Source organism: Perna viridis, chromosome 2, assembly GCF_037379345.1.
Source record: "Perna viridis isolate PV_CMFRI_1.1 ecotype Kerala chromosome 2, ASM3737934v1, whole genome shotgun sequence".
Lineage (NCBI taxonomy): Eukaryota > Metazoa > Mollusca > Bivalvia > Mytilida > Mytilidae > Perna > Perna viridis.
Window position 1 is genome coordinate 52,016,900 of NC_142446.1, and position 18,408 is coordinate 52,035,307.

Sequence of the window (18,408 nt, forward strand, 5' to 3'; positions counted from 1 at the left end):
AATTAAACATTTATCTTGAGGACTTATGAACTCAACAGCAAGAGTATTTTTAGCAAAATTTTATTGATGTCTGTCTCAAATTCTTTCTGAATTTTAGTTTTACATATTTTTTTTTTCATTCAAGTTACTTATGGAATTACTTCATTCTTCAAATGAAATGTAACAACAACAAACAAATGTATTTGTACTTGAAAATGTTGCATAAGGAGTTGAATTAAATGAGATTGGAGTTTGAACAAATAAAACTGAATAATTTATCAAATTTATCTGTTCAACATAAAGTAAATATTTTTCTGAAATGAATGAATTTTGCAAGAAAGCAATTTCCATTTAAACAAAGGTTTCAAATAACCAGCAGGCATACCGGCTGCTATATACTCCGTAATAAAGGTTAGTAGAAAGGAAAAGTAAACTGCTATTATAATGTCATTGGAAAAAATATATCTTTAATACCATTTAACAGTATCTAAATATTTACATGTCATGCATAGTTTACATAATTACACATTGAGGTATATGTGACTCATGTATACCATCATTGTATTAAATGTCAATATACTAAATACTGATAGAATATGTCAAACCAAAGGAGTGGCATCATCAAAACCTTACGGGTGGAGGGGACACCTCATACTACATGTCCCTCTATCTCTTCACAAAGGGGGACAAAAATATTTCTTAAATGATTATTAAATAGATGAACTAATGAAAGGCAATGTATTGACGGAGGCAAGACTAAGTGGAACAACTTAATTTTAAAAAAATATAGATAGATGCATACAAAACTTTCAGTATGTTACAGCTGTAATACAGTATGTTGGGATTTACTCATTTCTTTTAGCATTACAGCAAATAATATAGTTAACTTCATGGAATAGAGTTGGTGTTCCTTTGATTGAATGACAGTCACCTGATGAAATATCTTAGGTAGTTAAGTGGATAATGAATAAAGAAGTTTAAACTTTCTATTATTTCACAGGTATTTTAACCTATGTTTAATAGGAAGTTTAAATCTCTTAGTCAAACCTAATAAAGTTCATGAGGTAATGGTCATTCTATCAAGGTAAGACCAACTTTTTCCACGAAGTTAACTATTATACTCGTGTAACATCAAAATACTTTTATCTGTAACTTACTAATCAATTCAATAGAAATGAGTTATTACTCTGCCAAGAGTAGTCCCCTGACGCTAACTGACATCATTTTGTGTTAATCGTATGTAACATAAGTCTGTCAAAGCACCAGTTGTCGAGAAAAATATTGATTATTTTTGCAATTGATGAAAAAATTGTAACAATTGCAAATTGAAGGGATCTGGAACATTTGGCTTTTTAGGCTGAGTGATTTTCAACATATCACAAATACATGTATACGTATAATGGATAGAAAATGTAGTGATGTGAAATTGAAAATAGTCTAGAATCCAATAAAGATGAGAGAAAATGTAATATACTGTTTAAATTGAAAAATGAAGATAGCCTGTAATCTTCAAGGCATTTTCAATGGCAGTTGAGTGTACCAGTGTATAAAATAAGACCCTTCAAGATCCAATAAATTCTAGGTACATATTAGGCACATGTTGATGAAGGAAAAAAACACATTAACATTTGCGTTGTTCAGCTGAAAAAATTCCAATCATAGAAATGTTAGCGACAAATTCATTCAGCATTACAGGGCTTGATGGATTAGTATGGATTACTTTAAAATCCAACAAAGCCAACAGTTGTCAACTTGAAACACGAAACAGACAAATACTGGGAATTCATGAATATGAGAGTATACAATGAAATGAACAACAATTATCATTTTAAGGCTTACTTAAGTACATCTCTGTCTACGAATCAGGAAAAATGTGTATAAGGTGTGGTACACAAAGGAAAGAAATAGTCTTATTGCATTATCCAAGTTAATATATCTCATTACCTCCAGAAATTACTATCAAAGTGTTTGTATAGATTGCCTCTTTAAGATATTGATAGGTCAAAATGTACTATGGAAAAATGGCAGGAAAATTTTCAAGCACACTTTGTCTATATATGTAGTAAAAAAATATCTAAGTCACAGATGCTTCAGGATAAATTTAAATAGCTTTTCAGTTGCTCTCTTACTTAGTAAAGAGTAATCAAGGGAACCAAGGTTATAGCGGTAATCAAAAGAATGCAATCCAGGGACAAAGACCAGACATGGAAAACAGAAACACACAATAAATAACACAAAGTAACTAAAAACATACATACAAAATAACAAAAGCAAATGAGCAACTTGGATTCCACTAAAAACTCGGAGCATGGACCAGGTGCACCAGTAGGGTAAGCGTCCTCTGCTTTTCTAGAAACACCCGCCGAGTTGCTCATAAAAAGTCAAGTCCGGGGTAGACAAACGAGGAAAAGAAAAACTATGACCCATTAAATAAATCAGTTTTCATAGTGCAGATGGATACACCATAATGATCCATGAGTTCATGATGACGACCATAAAACTTCTGTAGTGATGACTTTAATCTTGTAGCAACATAACCCTGTTCCAGAAGCCTATTTGTTAGAGTTCTAGCGCGATACAAAAATAGTAAAATAGTAAAATTATGTGCAACTGATTGCCTGATCCTTACACAGAATGGTAATTATAACTAGACCTACATAATTCTTGAAATAGATTTCATTCTATACATGTGAATAGTCAGTTTTCCTAATTTATTATTCATATTATATTGTCTCAAGCCACCAATAAGTCCATTAACTTAATTTTTTCTTCAACTTTGAACTTAGGTCATTGGGACATATTTAATGACTATAATAACGTTACTAACAGGACTTTTACACTGATGACAGTTACGTCATAGCTCAAGAAAAATAAGTTTATCTAAATTATCCTGTCCTCCTTTTTCTACCGAACTCAAACTTAATCAAAGTGAATAGAAGCACACAATGATGGAATGGAACATAATTTAATCACATCATCCAATACTTCTATCATTTAATTTCAAGCCAGCGTTCCATTCTAATTTCACAAATAACTGGCTCCTGACAAGTGAATATCAATCTTTATTTACTAAGCCCTACAACAACACAATACTCCCTAATTTAGATTTACATCTTTTACTATTATCTCAAATCTGACGTTACATTTAGAAGCCAAAATGTTTAGTTGATAAATGTAGAACATAAAAGCTTGTCGGCAAATCTTAGCATTATGACATTAAATCATTCGGAACTTTACACAGAACCTGACTAGAATGTCAATTTTCATGCTATGTTATCCAATCATTTAACCAGTATGATGTGAATGGAATTCACTTAGAATCAAGCAATCCATTTTTTTTTTCCTGAAAAAGGAAATTAATTTAAATTTATTGTTTATGTTCTCATCAACAAATCTCATGAAAGTAATGAAGCAACAAGACCAAAGTAATTTAATCTATTTTTTTTATATTATAGTTGAAAAAAATACTATGGGGTTTCACCCAAGTGATTCTGTTTTAGCACAAATATGCTATGTTAGCAAAATTTTTTCCCAGGGCATATAATGACCTTTAGTAGAAATAATTTCCCCGAAGATACTGTTTCATAAAAGTTTATCTGCAGTGAAAATAATTCATTTTAAAATCAAATGAATTCATATTAGGTAAATGTGTTTGAAATTCTTATTGATTAATCCGATTTTTTCTTAACTTTTCTCAAATATCTCTCCAATTGCTTTGTCTTAGTATTATACCTTGATATTCTTTGAGGTTGATGTAATAGAGGAAAGAGAATAACACTGTCTTTAAGAACCATACTGATTGATTGACCGATTAAGGTTAAACGTCCTATGAATGATATTAAATTAATTTCTGGACAATAAGGAAAGACTAATCGAACAGACCCTGCTTTGTACAAGCGGAATCTTTTGTAGTAGCTAACAGAAGCAACAACCAGCAGGTAGGCATGCTATCCCACTCAGACTCGTTCTTCTGACTTGAGCTAATTTGTCATTCCTCTATCCCCTTAAGGAGATAGACCTAAGGTAATTAAGGGGATAGACCTAGGGTACTACTATCACAAATCACTGGATCGTTTGTATTCAGCATTTTACATCAATCTCATGTAAGCATCAAAGTAACATGGACTGATTTCATTCTGTTTGAAATGAAAGCTTGATAGGCTTGGTGAAATTGAATATGATACAAGCATATCATTGATTTCAAGAGTTATGTCTTACCCTAAGTCTACTTTCTTAAATACCATGTGCTTGGGGGAAAGGCAGTGACTACCAAATTATAATTTTTTTCATGTGGGAATCAAACCTGTGACCTCCTGCACTCGAGCTAGAACAGTACCCTGAGATCATCAAGGGGATTAGAACCATATTGAGGTAACAATGACAATACAAGAACATTGACCTTGAGGAAGGGATTTAACATAACTTATCATTCAAACTAACTCAAAAGATGAAAATTTTGTAGAAAGTATAAAAGGACATTTTTTACCCAGAAAAGTATGTCTGCACAATTGCTTATAAATGAAAGAGAAGTACAGGACAACTAAATACAAACGAAACTGGAACTTTAAGATCAAGCAAAACCATTAAACAATTCTACAGCATTCTACACCCACATTTTTCAGTCATACAAAAATTAAATAACAACAGACAACAGATAAAAAACTAGCACTCTCTCCTTATAGAAATGCTGTATCTTGAAGGAAACATTGGAATAAAGATTTCAGAACTCCATACACATGTAAAATAATAAAAGATTAGCTAAACAAAATAAAATATCACTGCTACTGTCAAAGGTTATTTTTTGTTACTTCTAAAAATGGATCTAGATGTATGGCAGAATAAATATGGTCTTTGAAGGTGAAATCCAGAAATATGAAACAAAACATGCATTATTCATCCTGCATTGTAGTGAACATTTAAATTTGTCAACGAGTTTATGAACAACTTCAAACAGGAATACACACCATCTTCAGAAAACTATTAACTCAAATATAAGGAGAATGGAAATAGTGAATATGTAAGGCGACAACAATCCCATGAAAAATTTCAGCTAAAGGCTACTCATGGGTCTTCAATAAACGAAGAGCAATCTACCTTCCATAACTCCCAAAAAACGACTACACTCAACTGATGCTGGAATCATACAAAAAGGAAATCTAAGGTGCACATCAGAAGGAGAAAGTGGGTTGAAATGTTCTTTGAAACATATGCCAACTAAAGTATACATCACGATGTTTAATTACTGATAGATCTATGAAACTAGAAAAAAAATTGGTCGAGTGGTTTTTGAAATACCATCAAGTAACTAAAACTGTGACGAGACAAATATTAAGCGGGGGAGAATAAATTTCAAGGAAACCATATTTTACAACATAAAGGATAGAAATGTTCAACAGACAGACAGACCTGAAAATCTATACAATTTCAACTATGTTGATGGGACATAAAACATAATGGACTTACCATACTTTTTTTTCAGTCTGTAGCACTTTTTTTAATGTATAAGTCACTAATTGAAAAAGAGTCTTCCAAATTATTCTCAACAATGAAGATGGTGTAAAGAAATCTCTTATTCAAAATATTGTGTCAATCAAAATTATCCAAAAGTAATCACATCAAAAATGTTGTTCATATGAATGTCTCCAGAGTAATAACCAGTTTTCCAAAGTTTCTTCTAAACATTTGCTTCGGTATAATTGAGTAAGCTTTGAGCAAAAAATAAATCAAAATGCCAAATACGTCATTTAGAAAATAAAAATCCACAATTTTTCATTCATTCAGCTTCTTTCATAAGTTAACAAATATTTAGACAAGAACAAGATGTTTATTATCAATTATAAATAATAATCCATAACGCACATGAAACAGAAATAGTATTGATATTATTTTCTGGCGAGTACCATAGAAGATCCTCCCCTTCTATCATCTAGACGATAGACATCTATGTTTTAAGCTTATTGATTACTGCGATCTCTGGGACCTTTAAAAAGTAGCAACAAATTCTATAGAACTGTTAATCCATAGAATGGGTAGAGATAGAAAGGATTTACAAGAACACTATTTTTTCAAACCATTTTTTAAATTGTATGTTGCAGGTGTCTTCCATGTTACAGCCTTTATTTAATGTTTTCTGGAATTTATTTTATATATGAGAACTATAGAGTAAATACCATGCTGAAATGCAGAAAGGTCAAGGGGCCATTCCAACTTATCTGAAAATAGGGTGATTCCAGGGTATTTTCTCATTTTTGCCCAAAGAATAAAACTAGGAAAATATTTCAAAATAGGGAGACTCCAACCCTTATAACTCCCAAGAATCATTACTGCATTTAATTTAATTGGATTCTTCAGTAACTTAAATGAGTAAATGCCAAAATGGACTTTGTTTAACAGATAAGGAATTGCAAAAATTATTGATGTATACTGTATCTTATTTGAATGGCTCAAATCACGAACCAAATTAAAAGTTATCCCTTTGATATTAAGTTACATCATATATTTACATTAAAATATAACTAATTTGAACATGCATTATAAGTGTTTGTTTAAACCCTATATCGTCTACCCTGTATCACATACTCTATATCACAACCCTAGACCTATATCGCATACCTAATATTGTACCCTTCCCAGACTATACCATTTGTACGGTTAAAATATATGATATCATGAACATAACATGTTAAAATCTGTATCACATACTGTATCAACCCTCAACCTATATCACCCCGCGGGACGATCGCCCTTGTAATGATATAGGCATCTTGGTTTGATACAGCATGTGATACAGATTTTGACATGTAATATTCAGTATGTATTCAAGATGTGTTAGTGACAGGTAGTGCAGCATGTATAAAAAAAAATCTAACCTGGTAACTGATGTACTAGGTTAGATAGGCATGTAATATAGTTAACTTAAGTAGCACTCCAGCTAAGAATCATGCAAAATGTGATTCATGGGTAAAAAGTCTACATATTTTTATTTTTGATATTTTGTTTGAATTGCCATAGTAAACAAAAAATAATATTCAGTTTTTCATATAACCCGTGTTCTTAGTAGATAAAAAAAAATATAGAATGCAATATAGATTTCAAAATTACGGGAGATAACTCTGTAAATGACACTCAAATACAATAGAATCTATTGCATTTACAATGTTGATTATCTCCTAAGAGCAGGCATATTTTAATTTAAATTTTTTGGAGGTGTATCACATTTTTCAGATTTTGCATGATTCTTACAAAGACAGCTACTTAGTTAAAGGAATAGAGTTGGTCTTGCCTTGATTAAATGAGAAAAAAGCATGACGGCTTTATAAATTCAATGTACATTAATTTTAACTTCAGCATTTTAAGATGCCAATAAATGCGTTTTCTGCAACATGAGGAATTACCTATCATAAAGTGACTTAATTCCATAATTTTCTTAAAGGGAAAAGTAATAATACAGAGCTTGACAGACTATCTTTATCCATTATCTAATCTAACATAGCTGTTCCACAAAGATATTTTGTCAATCTTTAAAATTACACTGAAAATGGTTTCAAAACTAGGTTCAGTAGGTGCCTGATTATGGAGCTAAATTAAAGACTCATGAAGGCTATACTAGGGTTCCTAAGTGTAACTGTATAACAGTTTAATACAGAAAGTGCCTGATTTGATATACTCCTTTATTTCCATCCACAAGTGTAAATAATTATTCAGGCAATTATATAACAAGTGGTAAGCTGGCATTTCAATAAATGTGACAAATATGCACATATCTTTCAATCACAGACTCATTTCTGTCTGAATCCAAAAAAAAAACCAACTTAAAAGTACAGTAAAACCTGCCAACACCGAACACTGAATATTCAGAATACCTGTCTAAACCAGACACTTTAAAAAAGTTTCTTTGTATTAGTTTAAATGTATTTTGAACCTTGGTAAACTGAACACCAGTCTAAACTAAACCAATATAAAAGCCCAACAGGGAATCAGTTTATACAGATTTCTCTGTACATGTAGTTAAATATTGATAAATTGCAGACGACTGAATCTTTATTTATACATCTTAGTCTTATTTTACTAATCTTATTTCAGGGATGATTTTATGGGGTCGTCAAACAAAGCAAAAAATGGGTTAAAATTGGAAATAAATAAACAGTAAAAAAAAAAAGAATCTTAACAGTAAAATCCGGATTTCAATAAGCAGAATTCTGCTAAAAGGTGGAAAAAAAATCATCCCTGTTATTTACAATTTTTTTCTGAAAGGGGCCAGTTTAGGACATTTCCAGAATGTCCTTACCTTAATTTTGGGTGCAAACCATTGATAGTAAAATTAGTAAATAGATACATGTAGATAAATTCTTTATTGGTCTTAGAATCAATACCAATTACAATAGCTACCATTATAGAAATCCTAATAATTTAATCATATTTTTTTGGAAATATTATTTGCATTTAGTCACAATTTAAACACCTTTGTGTACTTTTAGTCCAATGTGTAAAATAATAACAAACATTAATTTTCTAGAAATTTTCTATTTATTACTAGCCATAAATATTAATTGAAAGATTTCCATTCTCTGAATAGGTTTTAATAATTTCCGTGCTAAACCCGTATGACAATGAATGGTGTTTTTAATGAATATTGGAAATGAATCATTTCATTAAACAAGAATAATTAATGAATTCATATTGTAAGTGAATAAATTCTGTGATTCAAATAGCAGAAATAGGCAGACAAACTGAATATAGAGAAAGGTCCAAAATGAGGTATTAAACAGTAATAAATAGTGATGTATACAGACTGGAGTCCAAGTTTACTTTCAAGAGTAGAAGGTCCAGGACTTTTGCAAGTTTCAAATCAGAGGTCAACTTGAGGAAAAGAAAAAGTCTACATTAAAATGTTAGTCAAAATGGTTGAAGGTCCAGGACCCATATAAATGAAATCTTAAAGATCAAAGGCCAGAAATTGAGGGTCCCAGATATCAGACCACCATTATTTTGAACCCCTGGGTGCTTATTAATATTACTCTAACAACAATTTTTAAGAATTCAGATCCACATAAATTGTATTCATGACCAGTAACTGTAAGATTTTCTTTGTTCTTAACATCTTTTCCTCAGTTATTACTTTTTAACATGATTTTATCAGTCAAAATTTTACAATAACTGAGGAAAGATTAAGGGTAAATTAGCAATTCATCAATACCATAAAGAAGACTCAGAGAATTAAAAACCAATGTGACAATCTCTAAGCTTTCTTCTAGGTTACACCGATGAATACCGTGTGGCTGGTTATTTTGGCCATTGTAAAATTTAGCGATTTTGAAGCAAAAAAGGTATACGAAAAAATTCAGCATTTCTAATTTTGGCAGATGATAAGTGGTGCACCTAATTGCCGACAGTAAAAATATTCTTGCAGAATTATTTTTGCTTTCTTTGATCGACAGCTAAAGTACGCCAAAATTAGCACCCATTGAAAATTAGCTTCTACTTGATATGTAAAAATTGATAAGCTTGACTGATGCTAGGACTTGTTTTTACAAATATATCTAAGTCGTCATCACTAATAAGAAATGTGTGTTTTGCATGTAGGACTTTAGTAACTCATTTCACATGATTAACATGAGAACATTGGTTTGCTCATCACTAATTTCATATTAAACCAAAATGATAAAACTCATAACTCTAAACCTACTGTGAAAATACAGGTACTATTGTTTGTGGGGTACCAATTTTCATGGTTTTCGTGGGTGAGCCAGACCACAAAATTTAGTTCCCAATGAAAAGGAGATTCCCATTCATGTGTATGCTGAAAACCTCTTTTTCTGATTTTCTCCAGAAACTAAAAGTGTGATTGGTGAAGGAACATAAAGTTGCACAGGTTGTCACTGTGCTAGGTATACCCAACTTGTACATGAAATTGATATCGAACAGTGACCAAAATAGCTTACAACATATGCCCATTCTATATAAAGCCATATACAAAATTTAAAATAAATCTGTTCCAAAAAAGGTATGATAATTTTTTACGAAAATAGTACAGACAGACGGACAAAGTATAAAAAAATATATACCATCCACTTGCTGACTAAAGGTATAACAAAGGAATAGAAAGACAGAAGGCGTGAAGAACAGACATGAGGATATTGACTTGTCAAACAGGGCGTATCCACATTTCAGTATATAAAGAAGTAAAAAATTCCTACATTGTAGAAAATTTGGAAGATCCTTTTTAACCAGATCTTCATAAAGTTGCGAGGATTTCCAGAATGAAGGTTGTAATAAATTAGTTTTAACTATTTGAAAATGGCATCAAAAGGTTGTTTTCAAATACGAAGTTGATGAGTATGAAAAAGGTCTTTAGATATTAATGAAAATAAAATTAATTCAGTAGGTTTCATATATCTTACAGTTTCATATACCTGAAATAAATAGACTTACCAGTAACTGTAAATTTGTTATGTAGAAAATATGGAGACATGCAAGACTTGATTGTAAATGTTTGTTATGATAAACGTGACCAATACAAAACCTATTATACCTTGGCTTTCTACAATGATGAAGAATGGATATGAATGAAATGATGCACTGTAATAATGAATATTTCTTTCAGCTGAAACCATTTTGTAACATTCCACCTCTGTCCATGCCTGGGTTTCATAAAAACATCTCATGTTGAGAATTTTTCCTAAAAAAACTTTCAATTTCAAATGTTCTGATTGGTGGAAATTTGAGTTGAGGAAAATCTCAATTTGAGATTTTTATGAAACACAGGTTTGCAGTGATAATAACTACACACCAACATATTTTTGCAGATAAAATTTTTATCAATGTTACGAGAATTATCGTTGTAAATTTTTTTTTTTATTTACAAAATGCCATAGAAGAATATCCTGATTTTTCCTTTTCAATGATGTTTTGTCCCCTCATAAGAAGAAATATAGTTTACACTATATCAGAATCACATTCACTAAGGCCATTCAAGTTAATTTTTTGGTTCCCAGACATTTTTTTTCTCTTATGAAAACTAATAAGGCAGGGAGGCATTTCTTTCTTCTGTTTTATTGACACAGAAGTGACATTTTTTCATTCCTCGTAACAGAGAAATACTTTTTACCTTTAATAGTTTTTCAATATAGCAATATTAAATTGGGTTATGAAGCATAAAAAGAACATGAGAACCAAAAAATTAATAAGTTTGCCAGAAACTAAGGTCAACAGTACAACTGACAACAACTACAAATTTTAACAAACTTAGACATAGAAAAAAAAGATTATCTTAAAACTCCAAAATATAAAATATGTTACAACACTACACAACACCATGTGACATACTTCAATCTGCTAATTAATTCTGATTTCGTCATTGTACTGTAACTAAACAATAAAAAATCTACCATGACATCTATGAAACTCAAATATGTATCTAATGACGTTCAATTCAATGCTATTAGTATCTTGAATCAATGACAGACAGTGAAACTTTACATCTAGTAGTCAATTCAAAACTGATGAAGTGTTCTGTGAAATGACAAGAAATGAAAAATATACAACTTTTGATTCAATTAATTGTTAAACAAAGGAAAATTTATATCAAAACTATTCTAACCATGCAACAATGTTTGTGCCTATAAATATGTTCTAACCTGCCAGTGTTGAGTGGTTATTAATGGTTAAACATTTGGTACACAACATAATATCAATACTAACTTTATAAGGTTCTCTATAACCACATTGTCAGCGTCCTCTTTCTCTCTTTCTGCTCGTTCTCTTTCCATCTCTTCTTTCCTCTTCCTTTCTTCCTCCTTTCTCTTCACTTCCCTCATTCTTGCTGCCAATTTCTGAGCTAACATTCTTCTCACATAGCTCTACAAAAATTAAATAATATAACTTGCATTAATAATGAGTATATAATAAATATAGGAAAGAATTTGGCCAAGAAAAAATATATGTCTTTTTAAAGGTTACATTGGTTGAAAAAAAGGGTAGGTAGAAAGGTAAAACACTACAGGTAAAGAGCAATACATGTAAGAATCATACCTGTATGATAACAGCTGATCTTCTCTGTCTCTTGAACAATAACCTTGACCTGCAGGCTCTGAAGTGGAACTGTATTATTGTAGCTGCTTCCTTCAACCGAAGGAACCCTGCAAACAAATGTAAAAAGTACAGTCAATAATCAAATGACTACACATTAAGCTGTAAAGACAACTTTACTGCTACCAAATCTTATTAAGTTAGTCAAATTAAAAGATTAACCGAGACTCTTTCACTTCATGTCTTAACATCTGAATGGAGGTTTTACTTCCTTTTATTTACTGTAAATGTATAAATTTTCACAGCGTGCCAATTTTTTGTTATTTTTGCGGTGGACAGAAAAGAATGAAAGGCAGAACCTGCGAAATTGACTTTTAACACTATGTAATGCAAATCATTTCTTGAAACCACAAAAAATGATACCCGCTTATATTGTCACTTGAAAGAATCTGCGAAAATTGGCAATAATACACTTACGGTATCCAGATTTATTTATTAATCTATTGCAAAGAAAGTGTCATTTGTAACTATATGTATTAAAAACATAAAAATAGAATTATTTAAAGATTATTTCAGGACTAAATGCAGTCAATTGCAATAAAATAATTGAAAATCAGAAATTACTGCAACATTTATATGAACAACAATTTAACTCACTTTATGGATCTTCTTAAAGAGGTAGACCTATGGTAAGGGACACAACTCTTAAAAATCATTGGAATGTTTGTATTCAGCATTTTACGTCAATCTTATGTAAGCATCAAAGTAACTTGGACTGATTTCATTCTGTTTCAAATGAAAGCTTGAAATACTTCAGTGAAATTTAATATGATACAAACATATTTCATGAGTTATATCCCTTACCCCAGGTCTACCTTTTTAACTTCTATAGCTGAACTTTTTTTGGACATGCCTAAATTTACAGAAAGCAGTTATCTAAGATCAGTGAAAATAAAATTTTATTACTAAATCTGTGCATATATCCTCTCCATATCTTCTGGATAAATATTGCCATCTTGTTCAGGTAGACATGCCTTTTCTCTTCTAATGGCTCAAATACTGAATTCCTCATGAAGACCTTAAAATAAGAAATTCCTTGTTTGATATTTGCTTATCTTAAAAGTTTACAATATTTTAGGAGAATGAAGAGTATATAAGTTAAGCTTTCATTTGAAATATCATAGCAAATAAAATATTTGAATTCAACGATGAAAGAAGGACAACTTTGCAACTACAAACTTTAAGTAGTTCTGAAATAAAAGAACAGCTTTTAAAACCCTAGCTCACTTCAGATTTTGATAGTATAATGGGCATGTGTGCCATTAAGAATAACATTTATTATTTTTTTTTAACTTATCTGCAAAATAACATTGGGTATAAATTTCATTAAAATTATAGAGAAATGTAAGCATAAAAGTGTTTCCAAGACATATTTTTAAAGAAATTTCAATGTGCAAGGGAAGTAACTCTTACAATAAAAATACTATCAGCAAACACATAACAGATCCCCCTACTCAACAGGACTTGCAACTCGTGTATATGTAAAGCTAAGACAAAGTTTTTATGTGTTTTAGTTTTTCAACAGGGATGACCATTTGTCTCCACTTACAGTAATCCAACAATAACAATCTTCCTTTACATCACAAATCTATATGCTTTAGTTTTCAATAAAAATTTCATACAACTCCATTGATCCTTAATGAAGAGTTGCACTTAAAAAAAGATGTGAACATGTAAAACCCTTAAGTTGGACAATCCCCCTTGCAGGAATATGACAAAATCTATCTCCCTCCATGCACCTATACATATGATGCCTAATATTCTTATACCATGAACTTTTATCAAATCTTGCCAGACACTAAGGAGAAGTTCTTCTAGCAAGATGTGTGGTCAATTTTTTTGCAGAAAGACAGCCAGAAAGATGAAGTGTTTCCTATATACCCTCCAAACTCTTTTGCCGAGGTCATAAAAAAAGCATATTCCCTGAATATTTTGAAAAAAAAATAATAATTAGAAATTTTGATTTTTGACTATATAACTTTTTAACATACTTACCCTTGATTTCCCTATCTGCCAGTCAGTTTTAGGTAGATCAAGTAAATTGAGAATATTTTTCACCAATATATTTATATCCTTTGATTTATCCATGCTTGGAGTTAGGCACTTGTATTTTTCTAGGAAAGACTCTGTAGGTACATGTATTGGATAACCCTGAAAATTTAAGCATAAATCATAGTATCAACCCTGTAAAAGATTCCAATGAATTTGTATCAATTTACTCTAGACATATTTACAGCTAATGAAATAGTTGAGTATATCTTCCACTGATTGAATGACCATTACCTGATGAAATATCATCAGTAGTTAAGTGGAGATTTAAACTTTTTATCATTTTATAAATATTTTGATCTAAGTAAGATAGAAGCTTAAAATCTCATTTTAAATTGTCCAGTTAACTAACCACCTATGTAAGTTCATGAGTTGATTGTCATTGAACCGAGTGAAAACCAACCCTATTCCCTGAAGTTAACTTTATGCTTCACTGTAATAACTGAGTTACAGCTACTGCATTATAATACCTTACATAGAATCTGGCTCTATCATACATACAAACATGGTCTGTAAGCAGTACAAGTAGTCAATTAGACAATTAAAAAGGTGATTTAAACTTTCTTTTATTTCACAAGTATTTGAATCTAAGTTTGGAAGAAGTTAAAATCTGTTTGTTAACTGTCCACCTGTCTACATCACGAAGTTCATCAGATGTATGTCATTTAATCAAGTGAAGTTAACTATATTACTCGCTGTAGATTAAGGTCCACCATTGGGATAAGTTAGCATTATTTCTATTATATTCATTCAAACTCATCTAAACTAGGACAAAATATTGCTGAAATATAGCATAATAAAAACATAACCATGATACATGCCCTGCATAACCAATTAGGCTTTTCTACTACTGGTAGATGGGAAGCTTATTATATGTAACATATTTAAAGAATATTTTGTGGACATTACAGCAAAAAGGAGAAGGTGCAATAAAGGCTCTAATTGGCCTAAAATACAACTAAAAATTACCGGTAATGTTCACTCATTATTCTACCGACTATTGGTTCACTGTAGCTACCGTTTTTATCATAATAAACAAACTGACATTACCAGTGAAAAAAGTCGACTAAAATGAGAATTTTCATATCTTTATAAATTCACTAAAATACCTTACACCAATGATATACTTTGTAAAACCAAATTATGAAAGGGTAAGCAGTCAACAGTGTTTCCTTTTACCCAGGGCAAGTGAAATTTGGGTCAGTAAAAGTTAGGTACTTAGTTGCACTTTCCCATGGCAACTTGAAAACTTCATATGCTGCAAGGATTTGTTTTGTTAGGAAAGCAATCATTGACTGTGGGAAAGTTGATTTTATATGGATTTTCCCAAGGAAACTTCAATTTCTGAAAAATCCTAGAACACTGCAATCTAGCTACATACAGTAGATTTTAGACAGGAACGTTTTTTCAACTTGAATTATAATTTTCTTATTAAAACAGCCTTTGTTTCAAATACTATCATTATTATTATATTTCGTCATTGAGGAAAGAATGTTAAATTAAAATCATTTAAAAAAGTGGAAAGAATTAGAAGGCAACAACAAAAATAATAAATAAGGAAACATTAATTGTACAACAGCCAGCTGGTGCCATCCTAGATGACAATTCCCACACTTTTTTTTATCATTTTTAGAAGGAATTTGTTAATGGTTCAGGCCAACAGTATCTGTTTCCTATAAATAGCATCTACAAATCATATTTAGTATATGTCAAATTTAAACAGGAAGTTTTCCGTGATTCGGGGAAAAATGAACAAAATTTAATTTCATGCAACAATTTCACCTCATTGAAGTTCAACCAATCCACTTTTTGGATGTAATGCACGCAGCACTGCGTGTTTCACATTTGTCACAAATTTTGTGTGCAACATCATTTATTAAATATACATGACTATATGACTATATTTCACGAGAATAAGGTTTTTTTTATATAGTCACAATTCTAAATATAATCCAAATTATAAAAAAAAACTACAGAATTTCAGAGTTTTGTACATCAGTTCCTGTTAACCGCAGAGCCTATTTGTCAGAAAAATATGCAATTAACAGAAATTATCATTTCAAGGGAAAATACCTAATATTTTCAGTTTTGAACTGTTTAGGTAGGACATATTGTTTTATTATGTCTAATTAGATTCCTGCCATAGCATCTAGTCAAAAGAAAGAGAAAATATTGTTGTAAAAACTGAGGTGTTTCACTAACAATGTATTGTTGTTTTACCCATTTAGGAACATTTTTGAGTAAATTTGGAAAAATATTTATGCAACTAAGAGGAATTTTCTTATTTTTGGTTTATGTTATACAAATAAGAGGATAAAATGGAAAAGATTTTGATTTTTGAGTTTCTATGCAATTAACAGGTATGCAACTAAATGGTATCCACTGTGATAAAAAATGTGTGATTGTGAATACTACCAGTACATTTGAAAGGAGTAGCATTAATGGTACTTGAAGTTGACAAAAGAGATCCTTATGTGGTCAACAAGGTAGATCACAAAAGTACTGAACACAAGGAAACCTGTCTAAATCAAACCCTGTATAACCTGATGACCTGTCTAAATCAGACACCATAAAGAGTATTTTATATGTTTTGATCATGGGCAAATCCAACACCTGTCTAAACCAATCCAATTTTACAGTCCAAAAGTGGTTCAGTTTAGAAAGGTTTCACAGTATTTTAATAAGATTAATCAAGAGAACCGAGATTCTAGCAGTAATCAAAAGAATGTAGTCCAGAGACAAAGCCCAGACATGGAAAACAGACAAACATGACAAAGAACTAAAAAACTGGGAGCATGGACCAGGTGCAACGGTAGGGTAAGCGTCCTCTGCTTTTCTAGAAACAAACACAGAGTTGCTCATAAAAAGTCAAGTAAGGGGTAGAGGAAAGAGGAAAGGAAAACTATAACACTTTGAACAAATCAGTCAAATTAACAACAATGAAATGTGAGTTTGTGAATTGACGAACAAAAAGCACAAATGATGCAAAATAAAAAAAAAAACCTTCACCTAACCACTTTTGAAAGCTCGATTAAATGTTTTAAATTTAAAACATTATGAGTGCACTTTAGTTCCCTCTTTCTTGACTCAGCATGGCTTATTCACATTTATAATGTTCCAAAAGGTCCCGATAGCATTTCAAAACACATACTTTCTACGATATAACTATATATATACATATATATCTACAGAATCCACAATAAAGTGTCAATTAAAAAAGCTGAAGGTCCAGGACCAACAAAAATAAAATTTAAAAAGGTCCTAAGTCAGAAATTGATGGTCTGCAGTCCTTTTCACAAAAAATCTTAAGTGTGAAATTAGTTGTAAGTTCTGACGTCATAATAGACCAAGCATTGTGATGTCATCACTTATGACTAATTTTACACCTACGACTTTTTTTGTGAAATTGACAAGTGGAACTTGGACCACCGTTAATTGGAACACCTAATTTTATATCAATTAAAGGACTACCTCTCTTTTTATCCTGATGATATCTAACATTCCAGAGTAACTAAGTTGGGTCAGAACCTCGTCATCTTCATACAGATTGGCTTTCTTCTCTGCATTGGATTTCAGACATCTAACATACCTATATGTAAATCATAAGACATTTAGGAAGTATAAATAATTATATTGGATATAACATTGCCGCCAACAATGTTTTGAAATTTCATAGACTGAAATTTTTAAATGATCGAATTGCACATAGTAATATCAAATTGAAAAAGTACTGTACATTACCTTAAAATATATAATGAAGAAGAAGCAATATTAATTATTATATACATAGCAGTGTTTCATCAAATGTTCCCAGTGAAATAAATTTTGATAATTCACACTGTAAAATAAATTCGGTAATTTCACTGTCTGACTTTCTCCCACCATACATCACAACTTTGAAATCAATCTGCCGTTCAAAAAATTTGAAATTTATGTTGAAATAGCAAGGAATAATCGAGAAAATTTATATAATAAATAGGATAATCAATTAGTTATTGTGAATAACCAAAATATGATCATTCATGCCAAGAACGCAGTAAGATTTTACTTGTGTGAGGCTTGTTCCGCACACTTGTTAAATCTAGGCGTTCTTCGGCACTCGTAATCATATTATGGTAATTCACTCCTTCCAATTAATTATCCTACTAGTCTGACCCAAGGATATTCATATTTTAGCTATGTTTGTGATGTCATAATAAAACTTTTCATGATACTTTGTAAATACAAAGGAATTATGGCAAAGCAAGGCATTTTGAATTGTAGTAACAATCACAAAATAAAACATAAAAGTAA

The 18,408-nt window shown here is 31.0% G+C and overlaps 1 protein-coding gene across 6 annotated transcripts in view; it reads right to left on the reverse strand.

The window, feature by feature from the left end:
- Window positions 1-18,408, reverse strand: part of LOC148625718 (unconventional myosin heavy chain 6-like) — a 77,402-nt gene that overhangs the window by 33,125 nt on the left and 25,869 nt on the right. For 4 of the 6 annotated variants that reach the window (XM_088569435.1, XM_088569434.1, XM_088569433.1 and 1 more), the window contains exons 13-18: window positions 17,587-17,704; window positions 14,062-14,217; window positions 12,973-13,084; window positions 12,010-12,116; window positions 11,680-11,837; window positions 11,305-11,346 (exon numbers count right to left, since the gene is read on the reverse strand). In XM_088569435.1, the coding sequence (XP_088425561.1) occupies window positions 11,305-11,346; window positions 11,680-11,837; window positions 12,010-12,116; window positions 12,973-13,084; window positions 14,062-14,217; window positions 17,587-17,704 (693 nt within the window). The remainder of the gene's footprint in view (window positions 1-11,304; window positions 11,347-11,679; window positions 11,838-12,009; window positions 12,117-12,972; window positions 13,085-14,061; window positions 14,218-17,586; window positions 17,705-18,408) is intronic. The other 2 variants (XM_088569437.1, XM_088569436.1) reach the window with 1 other exon arrangement.